This window comes from Pipistrellus kuhlii, unplaced genomic scaffold (genome assembly GCF_014108245.1).
Source record: "Pipistrellus kuhlii isolate mPipKuh1 unplaced genomic scaffold, mPipKuh1.p scaffold_m20_p_15, whole genome shotgun sequence".
In the NCBI taxonomy this organism is placed as follows: Eukaryota; Metazoa; Chordata; class Mammalia; order Chiroptera; family Vespertilionidae; genus Pipistrellus; species Pipistrellus kuhlii.
In genome coordinates this window covers 43,543,663-43,558,758 of record NW_023425460.1, presented here as the reverse complement: position 1 = coordinate 43,558,758, position 15,096 = coordinate 43,543,663, and the positions used below count along the sequence as shown (strand labels likewise).

The window sequence follows — 15,096 nt, the reverse complement described above, 5'->3', positions numbered from 1 at the left end:
ATCCACATTCATCAGGGATAATGGTCTATGGTTTTATTTCCTTGTAGGGATATCAGGGCCTCATAAAATGAGTTTGGGAATGTTCCCTCCTTTTCTGTGTTTTGGACAAACTTGAGAAACATAGGCATTAATTCTTTAAATGTTTGGTAGAATTCACTAGTGAAACCATCTGGTCCTGGGCTTTGTTGAGAGGTTTTTGCTTAATGATTCAATCTTCTTATTCTCTGGTCTGCTCAGATTTCCTGTTTCTTCATAAGTCGGTCTTGGTAGGTTGTATGGTTTCTAAGAATTTATTTCTTCTAAATTGTCCAATTTGTTCTCATATAATTGTTCAGTATAGCCTCATGATTCTATGTATTGCTGTGGTTTCCTTTGATTGTTCAGGCGTGTTAATTTCCACATATTTGTGAATTTTCCAACTTTCCTCCTGTTAATGATTTCTAATTTCACACCACTATTATTAAAACAAAAACAAAAACAAAAAACAACAAAACACCCTGATAGAATTTGTCTTCTTGAACTTGTGGAGACTTTGTGGCCTAACATGTGATCCTGGAAAATGTTCCATGTGCACGTAAGAATGTATATTGTCCTATGAGAGAGGGATTAAGTGACTTGCCCAAAGTTACAGAGGAGTAAAAGGCAGGATGGGGATACAAATTTAGGGGGTAAATTTGTCATACTTGGACCAAATCCCATCAACAGACATGTTTTGTTTCGTCTACTTAGATTTTAAAAACCAAGTGTTTCACACAATTCCACATAGCCAACTCCCTCCAAAAAACCGGAAGACCCAGCAGCCCTGCGCCTCCATCCTCAGCAGGAAACCAACAGCGCCCTCCTGGGACCACGTGTGCTCTTCCTTACGGCCACCCAGCTCCGTCTCGGATGGGCGCCTGCGGGAGCACCCGGCCCGGCCCCACAACAGCATGAGTGTGTGACCCCTGCTTAGCCAGATATGCCAGAGAGAAGTCAGCCACCGCCTGTGGCCACATGCCTTTACCTCAGAAACCAAGCAGCCCATCCCGGGCCACAGAATGACCAGCAGTCACTGACCTTCAGCGCAGCGGTGCCGGCGTACTGCCTGCTGATGGAGTCTCCGTTGTTGGCCCACATGATCTGGTAGATCCGATTGCATTTCACCGGCAGTGGCTGCTCTGGGGGCATTACACCTAATTTTTTCAGCTAAAATGTACACATTGGTGGATTAATTACATATAAGCCAAGACTCCATAGCATAAAACATATACCGCAGAAAAAGGAATTATGTTCATACCCGATCAGGACCCTTACGTAAAAGAAATGGAGTTTTCAGCCCAGCTGGCATGGTTAGTGTCAGCCGTGCGCCAGAGGGTTACAGGTTTGATTCCCAGTCAAGGGCACACACCTGGGTTGCAGGTTCGACTCCCTCCCCCCAACCCCACGTCAGGGCTCATGCAGGAGGCAACCAATCAACGTATCTCTCTCACCGAAGCTTCTATCTCTCTCCCTCTCCCTCTCTCTGTGAAATCAATAAAAATCAAGACAAAACAAAAACAAGAAACCATGCTAGGAATTTCCACCTCTGAACTCATCCCTCGGGTGTCGGGGGCCAAAGACCTAAAGCGGACGAGGGCGGTAGCGTGAGGCCTAAAGGAAGCACGTGAGGCCTGAAGTAAGAGCTGGTTCTGTGGCCGAAGGAACCAGCCGCCCTGACGGCGGCCCTGCTGGCGGGAAACTGACCAGGAGAGGCAGCCAGTCCCTTCCCTCCCCTCCAGCCTCATGGACTTCGTTCCGTGGCAGAGCCTGACACGAAGCCAGTCAGAATAATGTGCTGACCCGCAGCTCCCAATACAGCCGAGAGGGGCTAGAGAGGAGGGAAAACGGAAGTGACCATACAGTGAGGCCCGACCAAGTTTTAAATGTTGGCCTCACATTTTGAAATGCGTGCTTAAGAAAATACCACTTGCGCCTGGCCAGCTTGGCTCAGTGGATAAAGCATCGGCCTGCGAACTGAAGAGTCCTGGGTTCGATTGCAGCCAAGGGCACATGCCTGGGTTGTGGGCTCGATCCCCAGTGGGGGGCGTACGGGGGGCAGCCAATCAATGATTCTCTCATCATTGACGTTTCTCTCTCTCTCCTTCACCCTACCTCTCTGAACTCAATAAAGAAATATATATTTTAAAAAACCACTTGGTTCAAGTTATTTCTAGTGGAGGTTGTGCTGTCCAGGTTTTAATGCAACAAGATGCTTTATGCCATACATGTTCTAAAGAACAAAGATTTAAGTTACTTGCTTACACTTGGAAAAATTAAAAATGGACATTTACAATCCAACAGATTCCGAATTACCTGCTGCTCCATGACCACCCGCGCGATGGCAGCTTGCACCACGTTGGTGCGGTCCAGGCAGTCCATGCAGTTAACTCGGAAAATCCCTTCTTGTTTACATATCACCCCCGCTTGATCAACCCTTTTCAAAACAGTATGGGATTATTTTACCACATGGAAGACTTTAACACGTTTTTCAAAACCAAAATTCCTTAAGGCACAGCAATCAGAACAGCAGCAATGGTTATCAGCTTGCTTGGAATAGCACCATGTGCAGGCATTATTGAGTCGGATGTAGACACTGTTGATTTATACAGTAACTCAACAAGGAATACATTATTAGCCCCATTTTGGGAAGAAAACTGAGGGACAGAAAGAGTCATGTGCCCCAAGTCACAGAAATACTAAGCAAAAAACTGACACGGGTTATGCTTTTCTGCATATTTAAAAGCAAAAAGCACTTCCAAACACAATCCTCCCCTCCTCTGCGACTCCAAGCAGACATGCATCTAATTAGCTTGAGCAGGCTCCTACACTTTACCACCTCGTACAGACATGCCGCCTGCCTGGCTCAGCTCATTTCTTTTGCCATCTGTGGCCTTTAAGTCTTCTAGAAACTTCTGTCCGTTAAGCCAGTTTCTTCTTCCTTCTGTAATATGAGCAGCAGCATCCTTCCCTGATAATTTTAAATGCTTGACAACTGAGACCAGGTCCCTGTAAGCCCTCCTTCCACATTAGGGATGGCAAGAACGAGGCGAAGGAAATGAATTAAAGAATAGTCCTCGGGCATTTCACGTCAGTTTGCCCAACCACTTGACCCCTCTTCCTGGTTCAAAGCTACAATGCCTAATGCCTACCCCTCTCTTATCAGGGAGAATAGAAAACAGGAAGCAAAACTAGAAAAACAAAAATGCTTTCTCAGCTTGCTGCTATTATCTTAATGCTTAATGTTACTACACAAATACACATGGCATCACCGACCAAGAGTTTGCTCAACTGATTTCTTATGAAATAAATACGTACCAACACCACTTCATGTCAAGAATAATGTCATAAATAGCATCTGTTAGTGTTTGAACATTCTCAAACTTCATTCCGCGGCTAAAATACAAGCCAAAAGAAAAAGAAAAAGCTTTAACTTAAAATATGATATTTAAGATAGCCTGGAAAGTTAAAGTATTACTTTAAGTAAATGAGGTTAACACTACTGTAATTTATAGAGGCAATTACATAAATGTTTATAGCTAATCTGTAATGTGGAAGAAAATATTCTTAAAAATATACTGAAACATAAAGATAGCTAAAGCTTCTCTCCCTGTCACATTCTCAACACTGAGATAACTGGACCCAGTTAGAACCAGGGTCATGATAGAACCTTGCTTTCAAAATACACACAAGGTAAAGCGATCATCAAAATGGCTCACTAATTGTTGATTTCCCAGAGCAAATGCTAGTGCATTTACCCACTGAGAAAGAAGAGTCACTAGCGGAGTGTGAAAACGAGCCAGCAGGATGGTTTTTATGAAGGGGCTTGTTACCCTGCCAGGCTCAGGCTCATGCAGAAAAGAAGAGCTCCCGGAATTCTTTACTTGAATGAGAAAAGGAAAAGTGAACTCTAAGTCTGCAAGTTATTTGGGAACGGAAAGAATATAAATATTTCAGGAACAACTAAGTTAAATTTTTAGCCAAAGTAAACTCCATATGAAAATTAAAACGAAGTAAACAAATAATACGCCTTCCTTTTCCAAGAATGAGAAGAAGTTTTTCTTCCCAAGAAAGAGAGACTCGGGTCCCTGGGGCAGCATCGTACCACAACATTGGAAATGATTTAAAAAACCGTCGCAGGAGGCAGCTCACCAGTGCTCGTGGAAGTCGAAGGAAACGTAAGTGAGGTGTGCGTTGTTGAAGAGCAACACCTGCTTCAGGTAAGCATCCCCGATAATTTTCTCTCTTCCTGTTTGGTCTACCAAGTTAACAATAACCTGTAAGAATAAGGAGAAAAAATTTAGTTTAATCCGATGACAGAATTATAATGTGATTTACTTGGAATTATGTTTTAGAAATATTTTCTATCTATGCTTCAAAAATCCACTCAAGCATCAATCTTTTTCCTATACATTAGATTTTCATTTGTTACATTTAGGTTTATGATAACTGCTTACATAAATGGCATTAATAGAAAATAGCAAACGTTGAAAATATTTAGAAGACTTTAAAAAAAAATTTTTTTTTAATTGATTTCAGAGAAGATGAAAGAGGGAGAGAAAGATAGAAACCATCAGTGATGAGAGACAATCATTGACCGGCTGCCTCCTGCTGAACCCCCACTGGGGATCGAGTCCACAACCCAGGCCTGTGCTGACTGGGAACCAAATTGTGACCTTTGGCTCATAGGTCTACGCTCAACCACTGAGTTGGTGGCAACAGATCAATGATTCTCTCTTATCAAGGCTACCCCTACCTTCTCTCTCTTTAAAAAAAATAATAATATAATATTTATAACATTTGTAATATTATTTATATTTATGATAAAGCTTCAAGAAATAAAATTCTAATAAATATTTACAAATTAGTCAAGTCAATTTTATCCATTTTAACCCTTTGCACTCCGAACCATTCTGGACATTGGCTACCAGCTACTCGACGCTAACAGCGGAAAATGCGTTGAATTAACTCAATTCCCCGTAATCACTAATAAACTGCAATGTCCCCTCAGAGGGGACATCCGAGTGATATGCTAGAATTCCGATGTCCCCTGAGAGGGGACGCGCAGTGCAAAGGGTTAAAATTATCGTTAGTGCTTTTTAAGTCAAGTTTAAGACCCAAGGTCAAAAAATGTTCTATGTTTTCCTTTAAAAAGTTTTGTTTAACTTTACACATTTAAATCCATATCCACCTGGAACTGATTTTTGTATACAGTATGTAGGATATCAGAAAGCAAAATTACTGAATTAACAGCAGAGCATATTTTATTTTCAATGACAGAACCATTCAAAATGGCTGTACCAACTTATGCTCCCTCTAACAATATGTGAAAGTTCTCATTTCCCACATTCCTGACTTCATCTCATCATCCAACTTTATAGGTTTTTTTTTAATTGTTTGGTTTTTATTTCCCTGCTGGGACTTTCTTTGGATTTGCACAAAATTTATATATTAATTTTGGAAGAACAGAAATCTCTTGAATAGTGAGTCTTTCCTTCTAAGATTATTGTATTTTCTCTCCATTTACTCAGATTTCCTTTTGTGTTCTTCAGTAACTCCCCTGCCCCCGCCACCACCACCTGTCGCGGTCTTTTTTGTGTGCTTACAAGATTTAGGTTATTTCTTCCCCTTTTATCTTTGTTGCTGTTAGAAAAATACATCCTACGGCATTACATATTCAGACTGGCTATTGCTATTGGATTAGTTATTGACAGTTCCAGCTCAATCCTGTATCTGAAATCTGGTCATCTTATTGAACGTGTATTTCATCTAACAGCTTTTATCTGATTTTAGTTTATATGATCACATTCCTACATGACTGTATGAACATATAAGAAAGGTGGGCAAAGAAGAAATACTGAAAGATACATATCAAATTGTTATTTCCAGAGGTAGAACTAAGTTTATGGGTGGTAATGAAAGATACCTTTTACTTCTTACTCTAGATCACATGTGTCAAACACAAGGCCCGAGGGCCAAATCCGTCCCGCCAGGCCTTGCAATGTGGCCCGCACCGCGCTGTCATCACTGCACTCCGCTGCGTTTCCATCACAATGACAGTTTATGACTGTTCAGTAAACCATTCGGCCCACGATTTAGGCTGGATTTTAGATTTTGGCCCCTTCTCTGATTGAGTTCGACACCCCTACTCTAGATACTTTTCAAATCATAATAATTGGTCTAGTCAATTGTATTGAAAAATAAAACTGATTTTAAAAATTAAAATCTTTAAAAATAATAAAAATGGTCTAAAATAGCTAACAATATTTATTTAAAAATATTAATAGCCCTAACCGGTTTGGCTCAGTGGATAGAGCATTGGCCTGCAGACTGACAGGTCCCAGGTTCGATTCCAGTCAAGGGCATGTACCATGATTGCAGGAACATCCCCAGTAGGGGGTGAGCAGGAGGTAGCTGATCGATGTTTCTAACTCTCTATCCCTCTCCCTTCCTCTCTGTAAAAATATCAATAAAATATATATTTAAAAATATTAAGAATATTCTTAGCTTACATGTGTTCTTTAACTTCATGAGAAATGCCATTTTGCTTAATTATGAATAGAACATTGTTTTTTTCATTAAATTTAAAAAAACAATATACACAATCATTTCAAAATATAAAGGAACAGTTACTACGAGAGACCAAAGCCCACCTGTTTTTTGTAAATTTTCAGTTGTTCTTCGAAGTGGGCACAGAAATAGGCAACAGTTTCCTTTTCACCTACAAAGAAGTGATAAAAAATCCATTTTTCCTTCCCCTGTTTAAGAAAAAATTAGTTCTATTCCATCTTTACTCAAACTTAAAAAAAAAAAAAAATTGACACCCCAAATGTAAGATTTTCTAAAATTAATTATTTTAAAATGACATGCTAAGCCAAAGATCTAATCTATTCCCCCCTCCATGAGAGTAAATTTAAAACAAAGTACAAACTGTGAAATTATAACACTATTTGTATAGCCAGCCAACTTGTCAGAAAAGGTTTTACTGGTTTATAATTAAAAAAAACTTCAATCAAGAATATTAAAAACTGAAGTTTTACCACATTCTCAGAAATATAAATTCAATTTTGAGAGAAAAATATTTTGTAAATAATTTTTAAAAATCAACTGCCCTGGCTGGTTTGGCTCAGTGGATAGAGCATCAAACTGTGGATTGAAGGGTCCCAGGTTCAATTCCGGTCAAGGACACATGCCTGGGTTGCGGGCTCAATCCCCAATTGTGGGGGCGGAGAGGATGTCGGAGGCAGCTAATGGATGATTCTCTCTCATCATTGATGTTTCTCTCTCTCTCTCTCTCTTTCCTTCTCCCTTCCTCTCTGAAACCAATAAAAACATATTTTTTTTAAAATCAACCTAATTCAGTAACCTAATTAAGCTGATGTGACTTAGCTATTCCAGTGTTAAAGTTAAAATACAAAAAGAAATTACCTTATCAATAATTTAAACAGTAACAAACACTTCACAGTGAGGCATTTCAATAAAGGCATCTTGTATTATCGATGCCATCTTAAGATACTTCCTCCTTCTACAAATATTGGCTTCATTTACCCTTTTCCAAAATTAAGCATCCAGCAAAGTATTCTTCAAAAAAATCAAGAATTTAGCCGGGACTGGTTTGGCTCAGTGAATAGAGCGTCGGCCTGCGGACTGAAAGGTCCCGGGTTCGATTCCAGGCAAGGGCATGTACCTGGTTGTGGGCACATCCCCAGTAGGGGGTGTGCAAGAGGCAACTGATCGATGATTCTCTCTCATCGATGTTTCTAACTCTCTATCCCTCTCTCTTTTCCTCTCTGTGAATAAATCAATAAAATATATTAAAAAATATATACAAAAAAATCAAGAATTTAAAATGTACAATAAACTATTTTGCTCTATTGTTGGGGAATTTTTAATTGTTAAATTACTTAAATTGTCAACAACCATTATTGCTCTTAGTGTTTATAATCACTTTCTACCAAATTTCACTGTATGAGTTATTGTTTTGAATAAAGCATCTGGCAAAGCAAATCCAAATCTATAAAGTACCTAATATCTATCTGATATCATCATTTGCAAACCAAACAGGGCATGCTTACTCTTGTCCAGCCGAGGCCTTGGGTTGTAACGATAGCCAACCTGGCTCCAAAAGACAGGCACAGAGCCTCGCGCTTGAATAAATGACAAGGTGTGGTTATGGACGTGAATCAGCTGCTCAGTCTCCACATAGTTTGCAACATTTCCATTTTTATCCACCCCACGTCGTTTATAGCGCATTCCTAAAACAAAGCAAAAGGAAAAAAAAGCAACATTAAAAAAAATGGAGTCTAACTAGATCATGCTTCTCTCTTTCAGGATAGCCTTAGGGATCTAAGGTGCAACTGCCAGGCAGAACGGGATCAACTTACCCAAGTCATGGTTTTTACAAACTGAAGCTCAGAGCTCCTATGCACTGAAAGCAAGGATGATTTTCCCAAAGGCCCTCGCCCTCAGGAAGCGTTTGGTGACGGTGGGAACAATGGTATTTTAGAAGCTCATCCCAGTGACTTTCTCCTCTTCCTTCTCCCTTTGTTAACTCTTCCCAGTTCACCTCTATCCAATGATTGGTCCCCAGTCACACTACACAGTGAGCTGAAACGGACTGTGCTTCCAGAGCCATATGGCCATCGCATTTCAACGCCCCCCCCCCCAGGACTTGCATTGGCCTGGATTTGATCTGCATGTGATTACAGCCCTCCACACACCTGCTCTGTGCCGACTGCGACGAGAAATAAGAGCCACTAGGAACCGTGGGTGAATGTCATCTACGCAGGTGGACTCCTGGGGCGGGGTCTCTGGGCTGCTTTTCTCATCGTCCGATGACTCGCTGTAATTTACCACAAGTTCTTCAATCTGCACAAAACCTTGGATAATGGGAATAATCCAGTAGTCCACATCTGGTGACTGAAAACAATAGGAACATCACGCTGTTTCTATGCTGGACAGCACTGCTACCTTCTTAAACCCAAACAGGAGCCGGCACATATGTGTTAGTTCATTAGAAACTAACCGTATTCTCTGCTCACTGGAGAACACAAAGGAGTGGAGGGAGGAGTGCACATGGAACAGAGAGCATTTCCTTTTCTTTATAACTAGAGGTCCAGTGCACAGGACGGGAGTGGGGGGATCCTTCAACCCAGCCTGCACCCTTTCCAATCTGGGACCCCTCAAGGGATGTCCGACTTCCCTCTCACAATCCAGAACTGCTGGCTCCCAACTGCTGGCCTGCCTGCCTGCCTTCCTAATTGCCCCTAACTGATTCTGCCTGCCAGCATGATCAACCCCTAACCACTCCCCTGACAGCCTGATTGATGCTTAACTGCTCCCCTGCCAGCCTGATTGCCCCTAACTGCTCTCCCCTGAAAGCCTGAGTCCCCCACAACTGCCCTTCCCTGCATGCCTGGTTGCCCACAACTTCCCTCCTCTGCCAGCCTGGTCACCCCTAACTGCCCTCCCCTGCAGGCCTGACTGTCCCCAACTGCCCTCCCCTGCTGGCCATCTTATGGCGGCCATCTTTGACCACATGGGGGCAGCAATCTTGTATGTTGGAGTGACAGTCAATTTGCATATTACTCTTTTCTTAGGTAGGATAATCATTCAAAAGAGAACTGCCTTAGAGGGACCACACCATAGGAGCCAGACAGCAGGGTGCAAATTCAAGCTCCACCACTTACTAACTCACCCAGGTGAGTCACTGCACCTCACCAGTGCCTGGACATCCTGCTTTGAAAAACAGGAAAACTACTACCCTATAAGGTTGCTATGAAGATTAATGAGTAAAATGTAAAAGGTGTTTAGCAGAGTGCCTGCTTACAGTAACTATCAGCAATAGTAAAGGATAAACAGTAAAATATAAAAAGCTTCCCAAAGAGTTGTTTTAGTCCCTCTTTCTCTCCTGTCTCCATAATCCGATCTAGCCCTGATCTCAGCATCAACTTCAAACCCCATTTTAGAACATAACTACTCACACCAATCTCTTCTCGCATTACCACCCAGTCCAGGTCCTAGCTCATAGTGTTGTTTTATGGAGCCTGCAGATAGATCTTGGAAAGGTGCTTGAAAATAGTAAAGGGTCTACCTGCCTCCATTATTCTTATCATCATTCCCATTATTTGTATTTTTCCCCTTCTAGCAAAAAATGCAAAGCTCTTGACAGGAACAGAGAAATGTATGTTGCCAAATGCCACCTTTATTGCAAGTCATCAGTTTTACATGGTAATACAAAATAATTCTGCAAAACATAGAGCTCCATATGTCAGCAAGCAAGACAAATTTTCATTCCACACACGCTTACTGCTAACCCTGCCTCAGTTTTCGTGGTCAGAGTTTCAGCATCATAAAGAGGTCAGAACTCTTTCTCCATTGAGACATGATAGATAGCTAGTGGTAGGCACTATCTACCTACTAACTCCCACCAAGGAAGAGAAATAGAAAAAAAGGAGAAAGGTTTGAAATTTAAAAAAAAATAATATGCTTATTTAATCCTCACCTGAAGATGTGTTTGTTTATTATTATTTTTTAGAGAAAGGAAGGAGTGAGGGAGAGGGAGAGAAACAGAGAGATATCAATTGGTTGCCTCTTCTATATGTACCAACCAGGGATCGAACCCATAACCTAGGAATGTGCCCTGACCAGGAATCAAACCTGAGACCTTTCTGTGTAGGTGAGAGCACTCCAACCAATCGAACTACATTGGCCAGGACAAAAGGTTTGAGATTTCTGAAAGGCTAACAACAAGATAATATATGATCCTAATCAACTATTTGCCCACTTTGCATCCAAAACAGTAACTGGCACATAGTAGGTTTTCCACAAATAAATATCTGTTGATTGACTGAGTAAATTAATTAGTTGTCCTTGGACAGTCATCATTCTCCAGCATAATATGACAGAGTAAAGAAAGACGGTAATCACCAAATCTCAGTAACCTCATCATATTCCCTATCTTCCCAGATTCAAATACTGGCAATACTAGAATGTCCTTGGAGATCTGTCCAGATGAGGAAACAGGAAAGTTAAAAAATGTGGTATTATTCAAGGACAATTGGGCTTCAACATTTCCACTGGGTAAACAAATGACCTCTTTTATAGGAACTCTGAGGACATTAGTTCCCCAGTCTTCAGGGACTACTACCTATGGCAGCCTGCTAAAAAGGCAGGCCTATGGCTGAGCAATGGCATTGTGAGCTGCCTTAAAATACCAAACTCCTTAGTTTTCCCTGGCTAACTGATTCCCATTCTATACAGAAAAACATTAGAGATTTTAAGACAATTTTAAAATATTTGCTTAACTATAATTATCTTAGAATATTTTAGAAAACAATTACTCACACCAATCTCAGTAAGATCTTGTATCATATATTTATTCCAAAAGAATCGATCATCAACCTGGAAAGGGTAGAGAATCACCATTTCAGAAACCTGTTGTTTGTTTTCCAATAAAGCCAAACAAGTCCACAAGCTGCCCGGAGGCAAACCCTGCCCTGAGCCCCGAGAGGCACCTTCTGCCAGAGGGGCCGGGGGTCCCTCCCCGCAGCGCTCTGCCTCTGCACCGAGTTGGTCAGGTCGTAGGTCAAGCTGTAGTAAAAGGATTCCGAGTCCATGAACATCTTCAGCAACTCTTCAAGTAATCTCCTTTCCAACTTCTCCTTTTCTTTACTTTCCTTAACCTGCAAAATACGAATCTCCCATCACCGCAGGAATGGAAGGTGAAGACAGCCTGTGTGGGTATACACGCCTTCCTGGGAAAGCAGTGAAGCCGATCCCAGGACATCAGACAGCGCTGGAATGTGACAGGTGGTTTGAAAGGAAGTTCCCTGGCAGGAAACTGCCCCTCAATTTTGACCTAATAAAAAATGAACTCCAAGCCTGTATCAGTTAAATTTTTTTTTCTTATTAAACCTTTATTGTTGAAAGTATTGCATATGTTCCTCCTTTTTCCCCCACTGACCCCTTCTAGCCCGCCCCCAACCCCGCCCCAGGCCTTCCCCACCCCACTGTCTGTGTCCTTGGGTTACGCAGATATGCATACAAGTTCTTTGGTTGATCTCTTCTCACCCACCCGCCCCCCTCGCCTTCCCTCCGAGATTCCGCAGTCTGTTCTATGCATCTATGTTTTGTATCAATTTTGTTCATTAGATTCCACATGTGAGATCATGTGATACTTGTCTTTCTCTGATTTTGCTTACTTTCTTTTTATTAGGAGCAGATACATTGGACTTAATATGCGTAAAGGTCTTCAGTAAAAACTTCGAGTCATCAGGGGATGGTATAATCTTCTCTGGTTTGTTAATTCCAAAATGATGCTTCTTACAGAGCTAAATAAGACGGAGAGAGAAAGAATTCATTATTATTAATATCTGCTTGCTAAATGTTCATGTGTGAGTACAGAAGTGGATGCTACCGCTCATGCACTGCGGTTCAAAGTAAACCTCAGGAGTTAGAAAAACGACCAAGCAGACGACTGGTCATAGTAAACACAGCGGTGCTCTCAGTGATTAGAAAGCTATAGCAGATGGCAGGCAAATAATACAGGACAGGATCTACTCAGGATTTAGGGATGGAAAATTCAGCTTAGGATCATAATTATAGTTAATATAACTGAGAAATAAAATGCCACAGCTGAAGTTAATTACTGCTTTTAAAAATGGGCATCTAAAATTTTAAATATTGCAAAATGCACATTTTCTATGCTCCAAGGGCATTAATTCGCAGCTGTCTGTGCTAAATATTCATTCATGCCAGTGAACTGAGCGTTCTGGTTTAGAACACGTCAAGAGTCTGCTCTCCTGGGAATCTCAAAAGCTGGACACGCCAACTGCTTCCTCTCCTCCTATCCTCACGCAATAACAAGACCAACAAAAACATACTCTTTGGGTCGAGATTAAATGTGAAGCAGCAGCATGCAGGGGCTTCAGGAAATGTGAGGGCCAACTGGCAAAGGTGAGGAAGATGATGGATCCAAAGTCCAGAGGCCTATGGCCCCATTCAAACTACTGGTCTGTTTATGGCCCATGAAGCCACTTCTCTCCAGGCCTAGCGCTATCTTCTTCATTTTTTTATTTATTTACTGATTGGGTTTTTTTTAGAACAAAAGGCAGGAGAGAGAGAAATATTGATGTGAGAGCAAAATATCCAATGGCTGCCTCCTGCACACCTGTGGGCAGGGATCCAGCCTGCAATCGGGGAATCAGCAGCAGCCTTTTGGCGCGTGGGACGACACCCACCAACTGAGCCACATGGCCAGGGCTCTCTCTTTTGGTAACCTAACCTCTTCCTGTTTGGGCCTAATATCCCTTCTTATCAACAACTCCAAAACCCAAACAATTCTGAAACCTGAAATTTTGCTAGGATGTTTTAAATTACCACTCATTTATAATATGCCAAAATGTACCCTAAACTGACATGATGCTACCTCCCTTATATGAATATTCTCCTGATTGATTCTTTAAGAAATATTAATATGTTGTATTGTGGAATAACACCTCAGACTCACAGGGCATACATAAAATACATGGAATAACCTCAATCACTGCCCACCCTCCAAAATCAAAACTTGAACTCTAAAACAAATACGGCCCCAAAGGTTTCAGATAACCACTGTGACCTGTTTAGGGAAGCACAAACACTACACCATCTTCTCCAGAAGTCTATCTCTACCTCTTACAACTGATTTTTCTAAATAGAAGTCTAAAATTACTTTAAACATAAACATTTTCGATGAATATTCTAGAATCCTCCACACAGTTACCTTTAGAAAACAGTACAGACCACTAACTTTCTAAAAAGATTCCATGAAGCCCTCCCACAAAGAGAACATGACATCCGAGACCCTCTCCAGCCCTAAAGGCTCTGTTCAGACTGAGTTCTTGGGATCACAACTCATCGTGGGAGCGTGGATCACCTTCCCTTTTCCAGAGGCCCAGCCAGGTCTGTGTCGCGTGTGCGCGGGCCTTTACCACAGCCCTGACACACATGCTCTCACAAAGAAGACCACGCCACAGCCCCACGATGATCCCTGATATTTTCTATTACTCCACCAATTTATACTTCATCGTCAGGATCAAGAGCAGGTGCGGCTGCTGTCTCAGAAAATAAAAACACATGATTTTTACTCTAAAAGTTGGTGTCTATCTATGTCCATCTGCAGCTAAAATTTTAAACAGATGTCTGATGGGAAACTAAATATGGGAAATGATGCAGTTATCTATGAAGGCAATGAGATACAGCAAATACGATATGCACACATGGAACATCAAGCCTATAAAACTTTAAAGGATTTTTTCCCCCAAAAGAAAGAGCACCTATGTTCTCATTTACTTGGACCCCACAGATTCTTCATACCCTTGTCTAGATTTTTTTTAATGGCATACTGCTTTGAAAAACAGCCTGGCAGTTCCTTAAAAGATTAAACACAGAGTTACCACATGACACAGCAATTTCATCACTAGGTATGTATTATACCCAAGAGAAAAGTAATGCCCGCCAACAATTTGGACATTAATGTTCACAGCACATGCCCACTCCCCATCACCACCTCAACCAAAGCAGCTCTGATCTGATGCATCTCATATACTGGATTTCACCGATTTGGAAACAAAGTTCCCATTACTAAAATGGAGTGTGAAAACCATAAGATTAAATTATTTTAAAGATATTACCCATGTCTAACATTGTATGATTCTGGTCTATTAAGCCAAATCCTCATAATTGCTATTATATTCATATCACGTTTCCAAAAAATTTCCTGAGACAGGACCATACCTCTAGCTCAAGATCCTGAGGTTCCATTTCAGAAAGTGACAGCACAGCAATTTTGGTAACTTTACAGACTTCATGGTCTCCTGGAAGTTTGCCCACCAGTGCTTTCTGCCGAATTAAAATAAGCCACCATGGAAAATCTGAAATGGAAAAGTCATTATTAATGTCTAGTGTCTATAAAGTGCTACTCTCCTGGGAGGCTGGAGGTGAATAATCCACAACGTGCATCAGATATAACCCTTTAAAGAACACAACAAAATATAAAAATGGCCCTTAAATGTGTGAAAGGGTATTTAATCTCACTCA

At 41.3% G+C, this 15,096-nt stretch overlaps 1 protein-coding gene across 6 annotated transcripts in view; it reads right to left on the bottom strand.

Annotated features, from left to right (window-relative positions):
- INPP5F (inositol polyphosphate-5-phosphatase F) overlaps positions 1–15,096 on the bottom strand; it is a 45,985-nt gene that overhangs the window by 10,434 nt on the left and 20,455 nt on the right. For 2 of the 6 annotated variants that reach the window (XM_045582154.1, XM_036439236.2), the window contains exons 3-13: positions 14,794–14,930; positions 12,219–12,347; positions 11,532–11,699; positions 11,362–11,418; positions 8,736–8,934; positions 8,091–8,270; positions 6,669–6,736; positions 4,168–4,292; positions 3,334–3,411; positions 2,332–2,452; positions 1,057–1,185 (exon numbers count right to left, since the gene is read on the bottom strand). In XM_045582154.1, coding sequence (XP_045438110.1) covers positions 1,057–1,185; positions 2,332–2,452; positions 3,334–3,411; positions 4,168–4,292; positions 6,669–6,736; positions 8,091–8,270; positions 8,736–8,934; positions 11,362–11,418; positions 11,532–11,699; positions 12,219–12,347; positions 14,794–14,930 — 1,391 coding nt within the window. Of the gene's footprint in view, positions 1–1,056; positions 1,186–2,331; positions 2,453–3,333; positions 3,412–4,167; positions 4,293–6,668; positions 6,774–8,090; positions 8,271–8,735; positions 8,935–11,361; positions 11,419–11,531; positions 11,700–12,218; positions 12,348–14,793; positions 14,931–15,096 lie in introns of those variants that run through there. The other 4 variants (XM_045582153.1, XR_004988174.2, XM_036439238.2 and 1 more) reach the window with 4 other exon arrangements.